Below are 15,086 nucleotides of genomic sequence, written 5' to 3'. Positions count from 1 at the left end.
ATAAAAAACAGTTGGAGGGAGTTTGGAAATTCCATGGAGATCCAGTAAAGCAGACACAGAGTGGGAGGGCCTTTTTAGGATAGTCATCTACTCAACAACTCACATCGAAGATCTCAAAGCCAGCGATGTCCAAGACCCCGATGAAGTACTGCCTGGGCTGCTTGGTGTCCAGCTGCTGGTTGATGCGGGTGACCATCCACAGGAACATCTTCTCGTAGATGGATTTGGCCAGAGCACCCACGGAGTTGGTCACCTTGAGGAAGGATCACCCACTCAACCCTCAAATTAGTGTGTTTATGGTTGTGTTAAGTTGACATCTTGACGATTAAAAACAGTTGGAAATGACAATTTTATATAGTTCAACCTAATACGAACTATTTCTTGAGGCTTTGCCCAGCTCATAATGTTTCTCCTTTCCTGAGAACTATCCCGTTTCTACATTTCGTTTTCTAAACACTGGTGGTAGCACTTGACTCTAGCACAGGGGTGGGCAAACTTTTTGACTCGAGGGCCACAATGGGTTCTTAAACTGGACCGGAGGGCTGGAACAAAAGCATGGATGGAGTGTTTGTGTGAACTAATATAAATTCAAAGTAAACATCATTACATAAAAGGGTACGGTCTTTTTTTTCAATAGCTTTATTCATTTCAAACGGGCCGGATCAGGCCCGCGGGCCGTAGTTTGCCCACGGCTGCGTCTAGCCCTTGGCCATACTTAATTGAACCAGACATGGATATTTGATCCAAGTTGGGTTAAAAAGAATGTCTTTCCTGAGAATTTGGAATTGGGATCAAACGACACTGGTCTCAGTCGCAGGGGGAGGTAGAACTGTGGAGATACCAATGTCGGAGCTGCAGGGCGGCTGTGGGCAGGAGAGGTTGAGAAACCGTATCTGCCTAGTGAGGGCACAACAGAAAAGAAGAGCAATGGCAGCCCAGGGAGCCCCAGAGAAGGAGCTGGAGAGAGGGTGCCTGCCTCTGGAGGGCTCTTCAGTCCCTGGCTCCAGGCTCCCTGGAGACCCAGTGGGCATGCCTTGATTTGCATCCCTTGATGAACCCCACTGTTGAAGCCATTTTCATATGTATTTCTGATACCTGCAACCCAACCAACTTTAAGATGATGGTGAAAACAGCAAAATACCCGAGTCAACTAGATTCAGAGCATCTCCGTTACCTGCTGGACATTTTGCCCTTTCGTGACATACTCGTTCCCGACCTTCACCCTCGGACAGCACAGGCCTTTCAGCATTTCTGCAGAATTCAGACCCATCAGGTATCCAGCTTTGTCAGCCACTGAAGGAAGAGGAGAGATAAACAAAACAAAAACAGCAGATGCTACAGTGTCCAATCGGGTCCTCCCAGAAATGTTTTCTATAATCCTTCTTGGTGTTTTTCTGTTCTATGTGCGCCAGGCCTGGCCTTGTCCAGTGAAGCTTAAAGTCCATAGTCCAGGGCTCCAGGTTTTAAAATGTTTTTTCAATTTGCCTTCTAGACACAATCTTTAATTATAGGTTGATCTTGCTCTGCTGATATTTAAATTTTATTTAAAAATACAGTTATATATTGGAGTCTGCTAGTACAACAGAAGGTTAAGTACCTCTCTAATTTGTTGTATAAGACACTGTACTAAGAGCTGAGAGAGAAGTGTGAAACCTGACGCAGTCTTTAAGCGTTGGGAGATGGTCAAAAGCAGTTGACTCTTGGCAACTAATAGTTCATTGGGAGCTCAGTTAGCTTTGGGATGAGGCTGGCTCCTGGCATTACGCTCACGGAGAAGATGGAAAAATGCTGCTCCCCAGGGACAGCTCCTCCTTGGTGGAGACCGTCTCCACATTGCTGGTTGGGGAGTTAATGAAAGTCAGCACAGAACTTGTTAAGTGTTTGATAAGAGGCCAAATGCATGCATTACTCCTTGCTCAAACTACGGTTTTTTTCTGCGGTGTCCATTTTGGTGTTTGGTACCATTATCCTTCTAGTCACTTACTCTTGAAAGCTTGGGGTCCTTCCTTCTCACTAATGGCATGCCTCTGTTCAAACAGGCACCAAATCCTGCCCATTTCACCTTCAAAAAAGCTGGCATCTCCGTTGTTTCCAAGAGTTGTGGTTGGGCACAGTATGGTGACAGAGAGCCTGAGCTCTAGCGTCAGTCTGCCTGGGTCAAACATTGTCTGTGCTCGCTTACGCCTCAGTTTTGTCATTTGCACAGTGGCTGGGTTGTTGTGATGCAGACCTGGTGCACGGTAACCACTCAGTGAATATTAACTGAGATTGCTACCACCATGAGAGCTCACCTCCCCGCCGCCCCCCGACTGCCCCCCTTTCCCCGTTCCAGGCTCTTCCTGACCCTGAACACTGAACACCCAGATACCAGGGCTGGGAGAGGGCAGGGACCCTGCTGTCATATGTGGTCTGCTCTTGCTGAGGAGCCTGACACATTTTTTCCAGGGTCCCACACTCTTGGTGAGTCTGACTGCTTACAGATTAATTTCAGGCTGTCCCACATACATCTGCGCTACCTGGGATATCCATGGCTTCTGGTGCCTACCACATACATTCTCTAAACCATTTATCCTGGCACCCAAGGCCTTCCCAAACTGATGCCAAAATAATCACTTTTAACTTTCATCTCTTATAAATCCACTACACATATCCTCTTCTGTAGCCCAAGTGGACCACTCGCTGCTCCTCAGTCCCATCACCTTCCTTCCTCTGCCCCTGGCTCATGATATTCCTTCTGACTAGACTGCTCTCTCACCCTCACCTTTCAGAATCCTACCCATCCTTCAAAGTCAATGTTAGTGCCCCCTCCTCCAGGAAGCCTTCCCTGATTACCCCAATCAGAAGTGCTTCCTGCTCTGACACACAGTTTCTCTCCTGTTACCACCCCATGTGCACCATTGTGATAGGCAGGATTCCAAGATGGTGCCCAAGATTTGCACCCCCTGCTGGACATTCCCTATGTAATCCCCTCTATTTGCATGTGGGTGAAACCTGTGAATGTGATAGGATATTATTTCTGTAATGGGGTTACTAATCAGCTGACTTTGAGTTACTAAAAAGAGATTGTCTTGGGCAAATCTAACTTAATCAGGTGGACCTTTATGATCAGTGACTATATATATATATATATATATATATATATATATATATATATATATAATTTTCCTGGCCTTTAATGAGGCTGAGGGGAGTGGTGAGATCCTCCACAGGATAGAGGATAGTCCTGGGCAGGAAGATTTGTACACTGGCCCTTGGTTCAGGCTCAAGTTCAATGGATGTCAGAGTGGAGGAGAAAGTGATGGGAGGGTGAAACCCAGCTGCCACCTTACTAACGGCTTCATCTTTGGTCCGGTGATTAGGAAAGTGTTCTGGATATTAATAATGATAGGCACAGAGAGAAGGGGAAGTTTGCTTTACCATCTCCTCTCGCCAATGCCCACCTTAAGGTAATGGGGAAACTGCTGGTGAGAGAGAGCAGCGTGGATGGTGATTATCCACATGAGAATTAGGCTTTTTGTTTGTCCAGGATTCACTGCCATGGGGTTCCTTGACCGAGTGAACCAGCTCCCCCAGCATGTGCACAATGAGCTCTGGGCTCCTCACATTCAGTTTGTACAGTTTCCCAAGAGCAGCTCTTGAGATGAACACAACGTTTGTCTCACATGGGCACGCAGGTCGAGAGTCCATTCCAGCCCCCTTCCCAGATGCGGTTACCTTCCGTGCCATCGGGCTCCGCCTGCTCCTCCCGCTGCTTCTGCTTGAACTTCATGTTCCCGTAGTGCATCACGGCGCCCGTGAGCTTGTAGATCCCAACCTTCTCCTCGGAGCTGAAGCCCAGGATGTCAATGGCATTCTGGGAATTGAAGAAAGGACAGCGGTCGCAGTGGGACTCAGGGTTGCAAATGCAGTTTTTCTCTGGCAAAGACCTCACTCAGCCTTTCCGTACAGCACGGGAGGCGGCCCTTGCCCACACACGTGGATGGCAGGTGGGGTATAGTAAGTTAGGGGTTAAATCTGTTTCTTTAATTTAACATGTTTGTGTGGGTGGGTGGAGATTATGGGAAGGAAATGTGAACAAGTTTTGTTTCATTCAACAGGAACTGACTTGAGTCCTTTCCCACTGTACATAGATTTGGGGAGGATATTTTCTAAATAAGGCCATTGGGAGCCATTGTGTGAAACAGGGAGAAGGAAGTCTAATGGTCAGTGCCAGAGAAATAATGTCCAACAGTTTGAGAGGCTGGCATTGCAGTCCAGGAATTCCAACACTGTCCAGAACCAAGCATAGTTGAGAACTGGAAGGAAAACTCATTAAAGAGAACACCCTCATTTTTCAAATAAGAAAGTACTACAGTTTGCAGAGCCCTCTGTGTATTAGGCATGGAGTTAGGCACCATCCATGTTATCTCCTTACGTCCCTGTGAGAATCTCACAGGTGTACAGATTTTTCCAAATGTCCAGGTGAAGAACAGAGCTTCTAAGCAGGGTGAGTATTGGGCAGGATGCGAGAAGACGGGGACTGGAGATAGCACCGGGTCACTTCAAAGCTTACAGCAATTGCTGACTTGGTTTTATAACCACTTGGCCCATCTTCTACTACAAAAATTTAAACTAGAAAAGCCTTCTCTGGGGGGATACATATTTATTACATATCCGGGTTTGCAGGCCGAGCCAAGTCAATGCCACTGGTGGAGTTGAAATGTCTCTGGACATGCCTGGGGAGCTGGTGGGACAGACCAGGAGGTCAGTGTCAGCAGGACGGTATTGCAGAGTGAAGATCTCTTGCTGTGGCGCCCCCTTTGGTGGAGGGAGAGTTCCCACCAGGAGGTGAGGAAGGAGGAGAGATTCTGACGCCCCCACACCGTGATTCCACATCCCACCCCGGCGGATGCATGTGTGTCCTGGAGAGGGGCCCCTGAGGTCATAGGACAAAGAGCTGTTGCTAAACTGAAGGGAGCCAGGTGAAGGCATTGCTGCCATGGAGCCTCTTGGAGAAAGCCTCCCTCAGAGGCAGCGACCCCCCTCCTTGGCCGTAAACCATTGCTCAGGAGAAGCCCGGGAGAGGGGCGGGAGGGTGCGGGGGGGGGGGGGGGGGGGCGGGTTGGTGGTGGTGCCTTGCAACAGCAGCCCCTGACAGCCGGCGACCTCCGGGGAGAACCTGAGACCCTCAGAATCATGTGGGAAGCCTTTCTCAGGGGCTGCAGGCCTTGCATCGGTTACTAACCTGCCCTTTCTGTACCTTCGGTCGGTAAAGGCTGGCGAAACCTGGTTAAAATGGTGCAATGAAGTTAACTGAACTGTATTTGGTCACGAGCATTATCTGCCTGCTTTAGAACAATTAGCTTCACCTGGGAACCTCACACAATGACGGCCAGGAAGCTGGGCCCCGGGCCGTGCTCCTAGGGTGCCGGACAAACCCCTTTCCACAGCTCTTGTAGCTTCTGTGCGGACACGGCCAGCAGGGTGGAGATGGATTGCTCGGGGATGGTGTATTTTAGTTAAAAATGTAACTTCTGTAGTTGAGCAGACCTGGGTTCAGACACTTTCTCTGTCATTTATAAACTCCGCGCCTTCAAGCAAATTTGTATTTTTCTAAGATTCTGTTTCCACCTTTGTGAGATGGGGGCCATGGTGGTACCTATCCCAGAAGGGGTGTTGAGACTATACTGAGGCCATGCAGCCACAGATCTTAGCTCATGCAAGTGCTCAATGGACCGGGTCATTGTTATTGTAGCTATTAACCCTGTAGGTGCTCCCCCAAGCAGCAGGCAGAGACCCGGGGGGCCTGCTGGGACCTGGGTGCCTGACAGGAGCTTGAGGTGATGGCAGCAGGAGGGATGGAGCGGCTGCTACAGACTGGGGTTGTCTCTTCCTGCTTTATACTTTTCTGCATTTTCTAACTGTTCTTAAAGAACCACTAGGTGGATTTGTAACCTGCAAACATCCAACAAAACCTTTAAAAACCTGGCACATGCAGAAATGTACTCTAAAATGCTAGCGAATGAACGAAGGCTGCTTTGGAGAACTCTCCGCACTCCCATTCTGAAGTGGAGCTCAGCGGGGAGGGTGCTCATTCCCTGAGCTCTTGGGTATAATCGCCCAGCAGCCCTGGATCTCAGCTTTCTCATTAGATCTCTAAGGTGCTTCTCAGTTCATAAACACAATAATCCAAGCTTAAAGCAACAAGTAGCCCAATGCTTACATCAGTTGCCAACAGTTCTTCGCTGTCATCGATGCTGGCCACGGTGACCTCTCCTTGGCTCACGAAGGGGAAGTCAAAGGGGTTGGTTGAGATCAGAAGCAGGTCTGTGAGACACGAAGATCCATTGAGCCTCTCAGGCACAACTTATGCTGGCATTTTTGTTTGTTTTTTCAATGTGACAAATTTGGAAGATGAGAACAGTAGTCTAAGAACTTACCAATTAGTTCTGGCTTCTTGTTTGACATGATTTGGTAAAAAATATGATAGCTCCTCTCACTGGATAACTGAAACGTCACTCTGGATTTCTCTAAGAGATCTAAGCAACAAAAATAATGTGATTTCAGGTTCCCCAGAGATGCCTTTGTGGCCAAATACCAAGGTACCAAAATAGAGTGTTTGGACTCACAGGTTTCAATGTCTGCAGATGCCAGCTTTCCTGTGGCTCCAAAATGAATCCGAATGAACTTCCCCTGTCCAATGGCAAGTGGACAAACACCGCAGTAATTTTACTTCCTTGGTGAAATTTTCAAATTCTTTATAAAACTTTTGACAGTCTGATTGGACCATCTGTCTGACTTATTTTTTGCTTTTGGCTGTTAATTCTGAGATTTCTTGCTTTAGTTTTCCTTACTGCAAACCTATCTCCCAGGCCCCAGCCAGGCTCTCTGGCTCCCGAAAGACCCACTTAAAGTCTGAATTCTCCATTTTGGGGGGAGGAAGGGGTAAAATTGTGTGTGTGTGTGTGTGTGTGTGCTCCCTTCTTGTCTTACTTGCTAGAGTCCTCTCTACCACACTGCGAGCAAATTTGAGGGTGGAAATGTTGCCTTCCCTGTTTACCCACAGTCTGGCATGTAGTTGGTACTCAAAAATATTCTCAGTATTTTCTGAATAAAGCTTCAGAGGAGTCAGTGAAGGGTCAGTGGAGGTATGTTTGAACTGTAAGTGTTGGGTCTTCAGTATTGTTACCTGCTGATTGGAAGATGATGGAAAATTTGCCTGCACATGTTTGTTTGGAGGGTTAGAGGTGGACAGAATAACCGGAATGGTTGCGACCTCTGGGTCAGGGCCAAGAGAAGAGGCCTTGGACAACATAAATGGGGGTGACGATGGGGAGTACCTGAAAGCATCGTCTTCCGTTTGAAGCTGGTGCCGGGTTAATGCAATGACTAATGGGTCCAAGTATGTGTAACACATCTCTGCTGTGCAACACATCCCTTACAAGGAAGAGTTTCGTTGTGCACTGGGAAGACAGATGTGCAAATGGGCAATGCACAGAGGAACAAGCGAAAGAAAAAGAGGTCAGGGCTTGAAGCCACAGTCTTTAATTCATTCACCTACCTTCTCATCAAATATGATTTTATCTTGGAGAGGGAGCAATAAAACGCAAGCTAGAGATCATTCTGCTATCGACGTGTGTGACGTTTTGATGCACTTTTGCAACTACAGGCATAAATGAAGGCTTTCCCTTAGGGTTCTTGCTCCACTAGCCAGTGAAATTAGTTAGAGGGCTGGATTTTGTTTGTGTTGTTTGTGATTTTGTTTATGTTTTTTGCCAATGTGGAAGTAAATGCATCCTTGGTTGAGCTAATATTAAGTGAAATGTTGATGGATGAACATATCCTTTAATATCTTCAATATCAACTTCTTCCCAAGTTTTGAACTCTTTTGCCTTCAGCAGGTTTTCCCTACTTCCAATACCTCCTGACTCGGGGGAGTTCTAATCTGCTAACTTCATTCACACTAAGGTTTCTGTGGCTAATAAGTCAATGGATGTTGCTAAATGGATTTCAGTGCTTTAAAATGTTTCCACTGAGACACACCAACTTGAGCATAAAAGAATTGCTCCCCTCTTGTGGAATTTGAATCATGTGGCTTCAGGGTGCTCTGAGGTGATGCTGACTAGTTAGGAAAGTTAAATTGTCCCTCTGCCAGGAGCAAGCCAACACTGTCTTCAAAATGTATGAGAATATCCCGGTTGGGTAGATTGACCATAATCACGTGGGGACAGAATAAGGCCAGCTACGTCTTAGTTTATGCAGCAATTTCCATAGCTGGCACCGGAAGAAGGGGCCTGGTTTGGGGGAGGGTTGAAAACTGGACTGAGTCTTACAAATCTCGAGGAGTTGTCATTCCTCACGGTCTTGGCGTTTCCAAAGGCCTCCAGCAGGGGGTTGGCCTGGATGATCTGATCCTCCAGGGTCCCCTGGTATTAAACAGGAAGAGGAAAAGAGAGGACGTTAAACGTCTTCTGAAGTAGCCCCTTGATGACTCAAAAGTGTGGATGCTCTGGGCAGGGTCCAGGGAGAGATGTTGACCAGCTCACCTGGTGGCCAGTTCAAAGTGTACCCACAGCCCCACCCCACCCGAGGAGGCTTCCAGATCCCACCCTAGAGGGGGTCTTATTTGCACAGCATCCAAGTGGCTTCTGCCACAGCAGGGTCCAAGTTCCATCCTGATTTCCCTGGCTGCCTCTCTTCTCTGATAACATCTCATTATAAATCATAGATTTTTTTAGAGTATATGCCTCTGTTACTGCATGTGTCATGACCCATCCAATATAGACATTTGAGTTCAGAAGGATACATAGAACCCATGAAATGACCCAAGAGATCACATAATAGAAACATCGCTTCTCAAAAAACTTAAAAATAATTTTTAAAAGCTTCATTCAAGGACATTTTTTACCTTGCTTTATAGAGAGGAGAAAGGGAAGGAAAGGAGAGGAGAGGAGAAGAGAGGAGAGGAGAGGAGAGGAGAGGAGAGGAGAGGAGAGGAGAGGAGAGGAGAGGAGAGAGAGATTGGTTGTCTACTGCACCAGGGCAGGATGGAACCTGCAACCCAGGTACATGCCCCCGACTGGGACTCGAACCCATGGCCCTTATGTACCAAAAAATATTTCATGAGACTGATTCCTCAGAAGTCCACTTATAAAAATAGAGTGTTTACCCTCACCCCCTCTATGATTACTTATCGTTCTGGCTCCAGAGAGGTTTGGAAACTACTGTCCAGCCCAGTGGTTCTCAAAGTGTGATCCCCGGACCAATAGCACGAACAGTGGGAATATGTTAGAAATGCAAAATATCAGGATTGTGAATGTGGGATAGAAATTTCTATCGAGAATTCTGGGCCTGGGCTCAGCCTTGGTATTAGCAAGCCCTCTTGGTGGTGGACGCGTGCTCCAGTTTGAGAACCACTGGCCCACACCATTCCTTCTCCAGTGGAGGGTGTGCAGCTGCTCGAGGTCACTGGGCTGTTACTGGTGGAGCTGGTGCAAGAGCCCGAGTCCACTAGGTGGACCCCAGAAGCTCCGCTGGGGCCAGACCTTGTGCTGTGCATCTCTGCTGAGCGCAGAGCTCTGCATACACGTGGCACCCACCCAGCGAGCCTGGGGTGGAGGAAGCTGCTCACCTGCATTTTGCCTGACTGTTGCTCCTTCTTCTTCTCCCCAGTAACTGCAATTGTTGCAAAGTACTGGATGACGCGCTTGGTGTTCACAGTCTTCCCCGCACCAGATTCTCCGCTGTTGATTTAAAAGTAAGTGACGTGAAGGAGTGGAAAGGGTGGCGCTGGCTCCCAGTCATCATGGTGCAAACACAGGTTACTCACGTGATGAGAATGGACTGGTTGTCTCGATCTAGAAAGACATAGGGAAGCAAAACAAAACTCATAAACAATAAAAACAGAGAATATAAAAGTTGGGCAACGTTGGGGGTGGTTAGAGTCTGGCTTTGCCACGAACTAGAAGTGTGGTGATCTGGACATGTGTAAACTTCTTTGAGATAATTTGTGCAGATTTCCCAAACATGTCATATGGGCAGCATGGGAAGTGAACGGTGAATCCCACAGTTCAATGAAGATCTGGGAGGCTTGTGTTCATAGATCTTAATTCTTCAGTGGCACTTCCTCATCTCCCTTTTTAACAAAGGAAGCCTCAGACTCAGAGCTGTGAGAAGCCACATCTTTGAATTAGAATGTGTGGACACTGATGGATTGACATCGCATATTTTTTAACCTTTACCTTCCCCTTGTGGAAAGTGATGGTTTTCCATTTACAATAGTGTTAGGGCTTGGAACTGTGTCTCTCCCTCCTCCCCAACTCATACGGTGAAGTCCTAACCCCCAGTGCCTCGGGATCTGAGCTTATTTGGAAATCGGGTTATTGTAGATGCAATTAGTTAAGGTGAGGTCATACTGAGAGTAGGTGGATACTCAATCCAATATGACAGGTGTCCTTACTATAAAAAGAGGAAATTTGGAGACAGATGCACACAGGGAGAACGCCACGTGAACAGGAAGGCAGAGATCAGGGACGCACTTCTACAGGCCAAGGAGCGCTGCCTATTGCCAGCAAGCCACCCGAAGCTCCAGGAGAGTCAGAAGGAACCAGCTCTGCCCACCCCTTGATCTCAGGCTTCCAGCCCCCAGAGCAAGGTATTTCTGTTGTTAGTCCCCTGTCCATGGTACTTTATTACAGCAACCCCTAGGAAGCTATTACAAGTAGTGATACTAATCCTCCCTAGCTTTAGACAATTTGAAGAAGAATATTAAGCACGCAGAAATGACTAGGATGGAGAATGTGACATGGGAATGACTGGCGTTTGGACAGCATTGTAGTAGATGACTCTTGTCATCAGACCCCAGATGCTTGCTTCTACTTGTATCTGCTCCACGGCAAGGCAGGTAAACGTTGGACAGACAGAAGTGATATTAGGCATGACGGTGTGATGGTATCATGTCTTTGTTTCTTGTGCCATTCTGGAAGTTTAGTGAAGAGAAAGAGGAGCCTGGAATTGGGAGGAAGACAGGTGAAGGGACACTGCTGTGCCCTTTGCATTCCTAAGTGGCTGCCAATAGTCTCTCTTTCATGTGTGCCCATGTTGGGGGTTCTTTGGAGGTGGGAGCAGGACTCCTCCTGTGTTCCACATTCCCCCAGATCAGCCTGTGTTTGTGGAAGACACTGCATCCTGGCTTTCCATCATGAAATCATCTGTCTCCTAAGGTCACTTTGATCATTGAACCATTCAGATGACCGAGGCCTGTGAAGGGCTCAAATAATTAACTAGTTTTTAGACTATGGATTGAAGAAAGTACTCACCAGTCAGCATGAACTGATAGGCGTTGTCAGAGATGGAGAAGATGTGGGGCGGGGCCTCCTGGCGTTTTTTGCCTCGGTAGGCGGCCACCACCTCGGGGTTATACACCGGCAGCCACTTGTAGGGGTTGACGGTGACACAGAAGAGGCCCGAGTAGGTCTGAGGAAAGCAGAAAATGCAGCGTGTGGGTCATGTTTTTACTCAGAGAGATAAACAATAAATAGATTGGAAGGGCTCTCACATAGATCATCCAGGCTGCATAGCGCTCTTTGAGGTTGTACAGGACAGCGGGCTCATGCAGATGAGTCATCATGGCCATGTCCTCAATCTTGTCAAATTTGGGAGGGTTCATGGGGAAGACCTGGTCACTGTTCAGAGTGAGAGTCTGGATATTGAGAGGAAGAACAATGATGAGAGTGGAGTGGGTGACTTGTACCCCAATCTGCTGGTATAGAGGAAGCAGTGAGAGACTGCAGTGCATTTCCAGGCCCAGAGATGATCCACAAATAACTGTCCTTGATTAACCTAATTCTGGTCAAAATGCTTAATCAATTCTGGTCTGCTGCCCCCAGTCAGCATGCCATTCCATGTGTCAGGAGCAGGGTACAGGTGTGCAGAGCATAGAGTCCTTCGGCCCTCAGGGCCCAGGTAGGACTTAGGACAGCCAGGGCCAGGGCAGCAGCCTTTGTTTACCCCACTTGCTGTGAGCACTGGGGTGAGACAAAGGTCGGAAGGCTGGAAAGAACGACTCCAATGTATTCTGTGCATCTCCACCTCAGTACCGCCACTCACGTGGGCTCTTTGTCTGGAATGTCTATTGAAATGATGTCTAGAAAATCTCAGAGTTCAGCTCAAGTACCATCTCTCCATAACGTGTTTCCTCTCTCCCCTGCCTTTTCGAGGCTTTCGTAATTTTTTTAAAATCCTCACCCAAGATATGCTTATTGATTTTTAGAAAGAGAGGAAGGGAGAGAGATACACTGATGTGAGAAACATCGATCAGTTGTCTGCCGTACACACCCTGACAAGGGATTGAACCCACAATCATTTCGGTGCCTGAGACATTGCTCCAACCAACGGAGTCACCAGGGCTAGGCTCTCACAATGTTTGCACCTCTGCTCCAGTAGTTAAAACCTTTGGTCTTGCATCGTAGTCCATGACTGAACAGTATTTTGAGGCTATCACTTAATTTTCTCCTTTCTGTGTTTTTCCCACCTTTGTCCCCCAGTCGAGCACACCACTGGCTCTGCACTCCATTACAAGGAAGAGATAAAAAAAAAAAATAGGGCAGAAAAGAGCCTATAAAGCTTTCTGGCTTTTGCTTTCCAAAAGCCTAAGTCACTAGAAGAAAGTTGAAGTTTTTACTGAAAAGAGAAATGAAAGGGGATTTGTTGACATAGATCAATTATCTTGAAGAAAGAAGACAATTCCACTCCCCTACCCTCTGCCCTCGATGAGAGAGACACCCAAGGGAGCACAAAGGGAGATGGAATGTCTGTGAACCCCAAGGTTCAGGCTCTGGACTTGTTTCTTTTCAGGTCCTTCAGGGAGGCAGTGAGGCCCCAGTGTGGTTCTGGGTAAGGTTGTGAAAATGTGGCACAAGCCTGGGAGGGGGGCCCCAAGAATGATGGAAGAACATTTATTTTTTAAATTATAATTTCCCAGTGAAAAGAGATTGAAGTCAGAGATTAAGTTCAATAATTTAAAGAAAAACAAGATCTGTCTCATATGTCCGAGTTTGTGGCCTGAGACTGATACCTGCCATGTCCATCTTGACTTCTACACTAGGTGATAAACGTTGGGGAGGCAGGTGCTGAGATTTGATTACATTTGGAAAGAGACGCTATAACCTAGAGGTGGTGGGCGCCCAGTAAATATTGAACTGAATGGTGCACTATAATTCTCTACATTAAACTAGGCATTGCCTCTGGAGCGTCCTCTGTAAGTCACTCTGGAACCTAAAGAGCTATATTTGCTCAGCCCACCCAGTAGCCATCAGCACCAATCTCTTTCTTAAACAGTCCAAGCTCTTCCACCCTCACCTTCCCCTTTCTCCAAAGCAAGCATCACAAAAGCTCTCAAAGCCCAAGACCTCAGAGAAGGAAAGAAGCAGGAGCAAAGGTGTGTGCGGCGGCAACTCCCCCTGCTGCTTCCCTGCAGGATAGATAAATGCCAGATTCCTACGGACCCGAATGCAATTTCCAGTATTCCTCCCCAAGGAAAATGAGAATGCCCTGATTATCAAGGACATCTGACACCAGCACTCACCCGGTCATCGAGGGTCTTGACCGTGACTTTGTCATCTTCTCTGCTCTGAATCATACCTTTCACGTATAGTTCCTTATCATCCACTGCAAAGCAGGATTTCTTAGAATCAAATGGGCGGTTCTGCGCTTCAATTCTCTCCTTCTCTGGTTTCCGCAGATAGGGGGCTGCTTCTCCGAAAACGGCCATTTCTGCATCAGAGCTCATGACTGCAGGGGGCTGGGAAGGCCAGAGATGGACTCTGAGTCTGGAGTCTGGGGGGCAACTGAATCTGAAGGGTCCCCCCACTGTTATCTCCATTCAGACAGAGAGCCAGATTCACAAGGTCCCGGGATTAACCGAGGTCCTGGGGAATCCGGGACCAGATCTAGGGGTGTAGAGCGGGCAAGCAGGGTGAATGAGCCCAGGGGATATTTTATTCTAAAAGAAAAGTTTGAGGAGCTGTTTCTATTTCTGAGTGCTGATGTTGGGAATCTCTCTTAGTTCAGCCCCGTGCCTGGAATTGTGACCCAATTAGAGGACGTCAGGGAGATCCCAATAAAGGAGGCCTTCCTTAATTATGCATCACACTTAAGCCCCGGCATCTTGGTGTCATTACCAAACCTGAAGGGTGTCTGGAAAGAATTAGAGGAATGTTGAATTTCCTAGTAGAAACTTCAGACAACCCAGTGGAAAGAATGAGTTGCACATCCAGTATTGCTACACATAGGTAGCTGATCACAGGCAACAAGGTGAGGGGAGGCACTGTGACCTAGGGCAATGGCTCCACATTTTCACATGCACCAAATTACCTGAAGGGCTTGTGAAGACAGGTTATAAGCCTCAACCCCAGAGTTTTTTATTCATCAGGTACCGGGGGGAGGGGGGGGCCTGAGAACCTGCATTTCCAGAGTGTTCCTAGGCAGTGCTGCTGCTGCCTGGCCAGGGACCACACGCTGAGAACTGGCGGCACGGAGCCTCCTACTGCAAGTGTGGTCCTCGAACCTGTTGACTCAGTGTCACCGGGAAGCTGGTTAGAGATTCAGAATCCCAGACTCACCCCGGGTTACAGAATCAGACTCTGCCTTTTAACAAGATCTCCAGATGATTTCCATGCCTTGCAGAATTCAAAGCACTGGGCCTGGTGCGGTGGTCTCCAAACTTTAGGTGTGTGTAGCGGTGCCCGAGTGTGACAACCAGTTTTAATTAGATTAATAGCTGCCTTGCAACTCACTGCCCAGTGTGTGTGTGTGTGTGTGTGTGTGTGTGTGTGTGTGTGGTGTGTGTGGTATTAAGTGTCTCTCTCCCCTGACCTCCCACTCATCCTTCCTGTCACTCATCTCTCCAAATCATCCCCATTCATCGCCCTTCTCCAAAACATGGCTTAATGTCAGAGCACTGACTTCAGTCAAACCACTTAACTTCTCCAGCCCCCTGTCTATTTCCACTTAAAACAAAGAAGAAAGCCTAGGGCAGCGGTTCTCAACCTGTGGGTCGCAATCCTTTGGCGGTCGAAGGACCCTTTCACAGGGGGCGCCTCAGGCCA

At 47.7% G+C, this 15,086-nt stretch overlaps 1 protein-coding gene across 1 annotated transcript in view; it reads right to left on the bottom strand.

Annotated features, from left to right (window-relative positions):
• Positions 1-13,768, bottom strand: part of LOC308532645 (myosin-13) — a gene marked incomplete at both ends in the record, with an annotated part of 49,529 nt that extends 35,761 nt beyond the window's left edge. Inside the window, 12 exons of the mRNA XM_081110169.1 lie at positions 104-253; positions 1,175-1,293; positions 3,715-3,853; positions 6,203-6,306; positions 6,420-6,518; positions 6,609-6,672; positions 8,313-8,405; positions 9,611-9,722; positions 9,809-9,836; positions 11,298-11,454; positions 11,537-11,680; positions 13,565-13,768. Coding sequence (XP_080966295.1) covers positions 104-253; positions 1,175-1,293; positions 3,715-3,853; positions 6,203-6,306; positions 6,420-6,518; positions 6,609-6,672; positions 8,313-8,405; positions 9,611-9,722; positions 9,809-9,836; positions 11,298-11,454; positions 11,537-11,680; positions 13,565-13,768 — 1,413 coding nt within the window. The remainder of the gene's footprint in view (positions 1-103; positions 254-1,174; positions 1,294-3,714; positions 3,854-6,202; positions 6,307-6,419; positions 6,519-6,608; positions 6,673-8,312; positions 8,406-9,610; positions 9,723-9,808; positions 9,837-11,297; positions 11,455-11,536; positions 11,681-13,564) is intronic.
• Positions 13,769-15,086: the final 1,318 nt, after the last annotated feature.

Source organism: Myotis nattereri (genome assembly GCF_964212035.1).
Source record: "Myotis nattereri genome assembly, chromosome: 16".
NCBI classification, from domain to species: domain Eukaryota; kingdom Metazoa; phylum Chordata; class Mammalia; order Chiroptera; family Vespertilionidae; genus Myotis; species Myotis nattereri.
The sequence above is the reverse complement of the archived record's forward strand: the minus strand, read 5'-3'. Positions and strand labels throughout refer to the sequence as shown.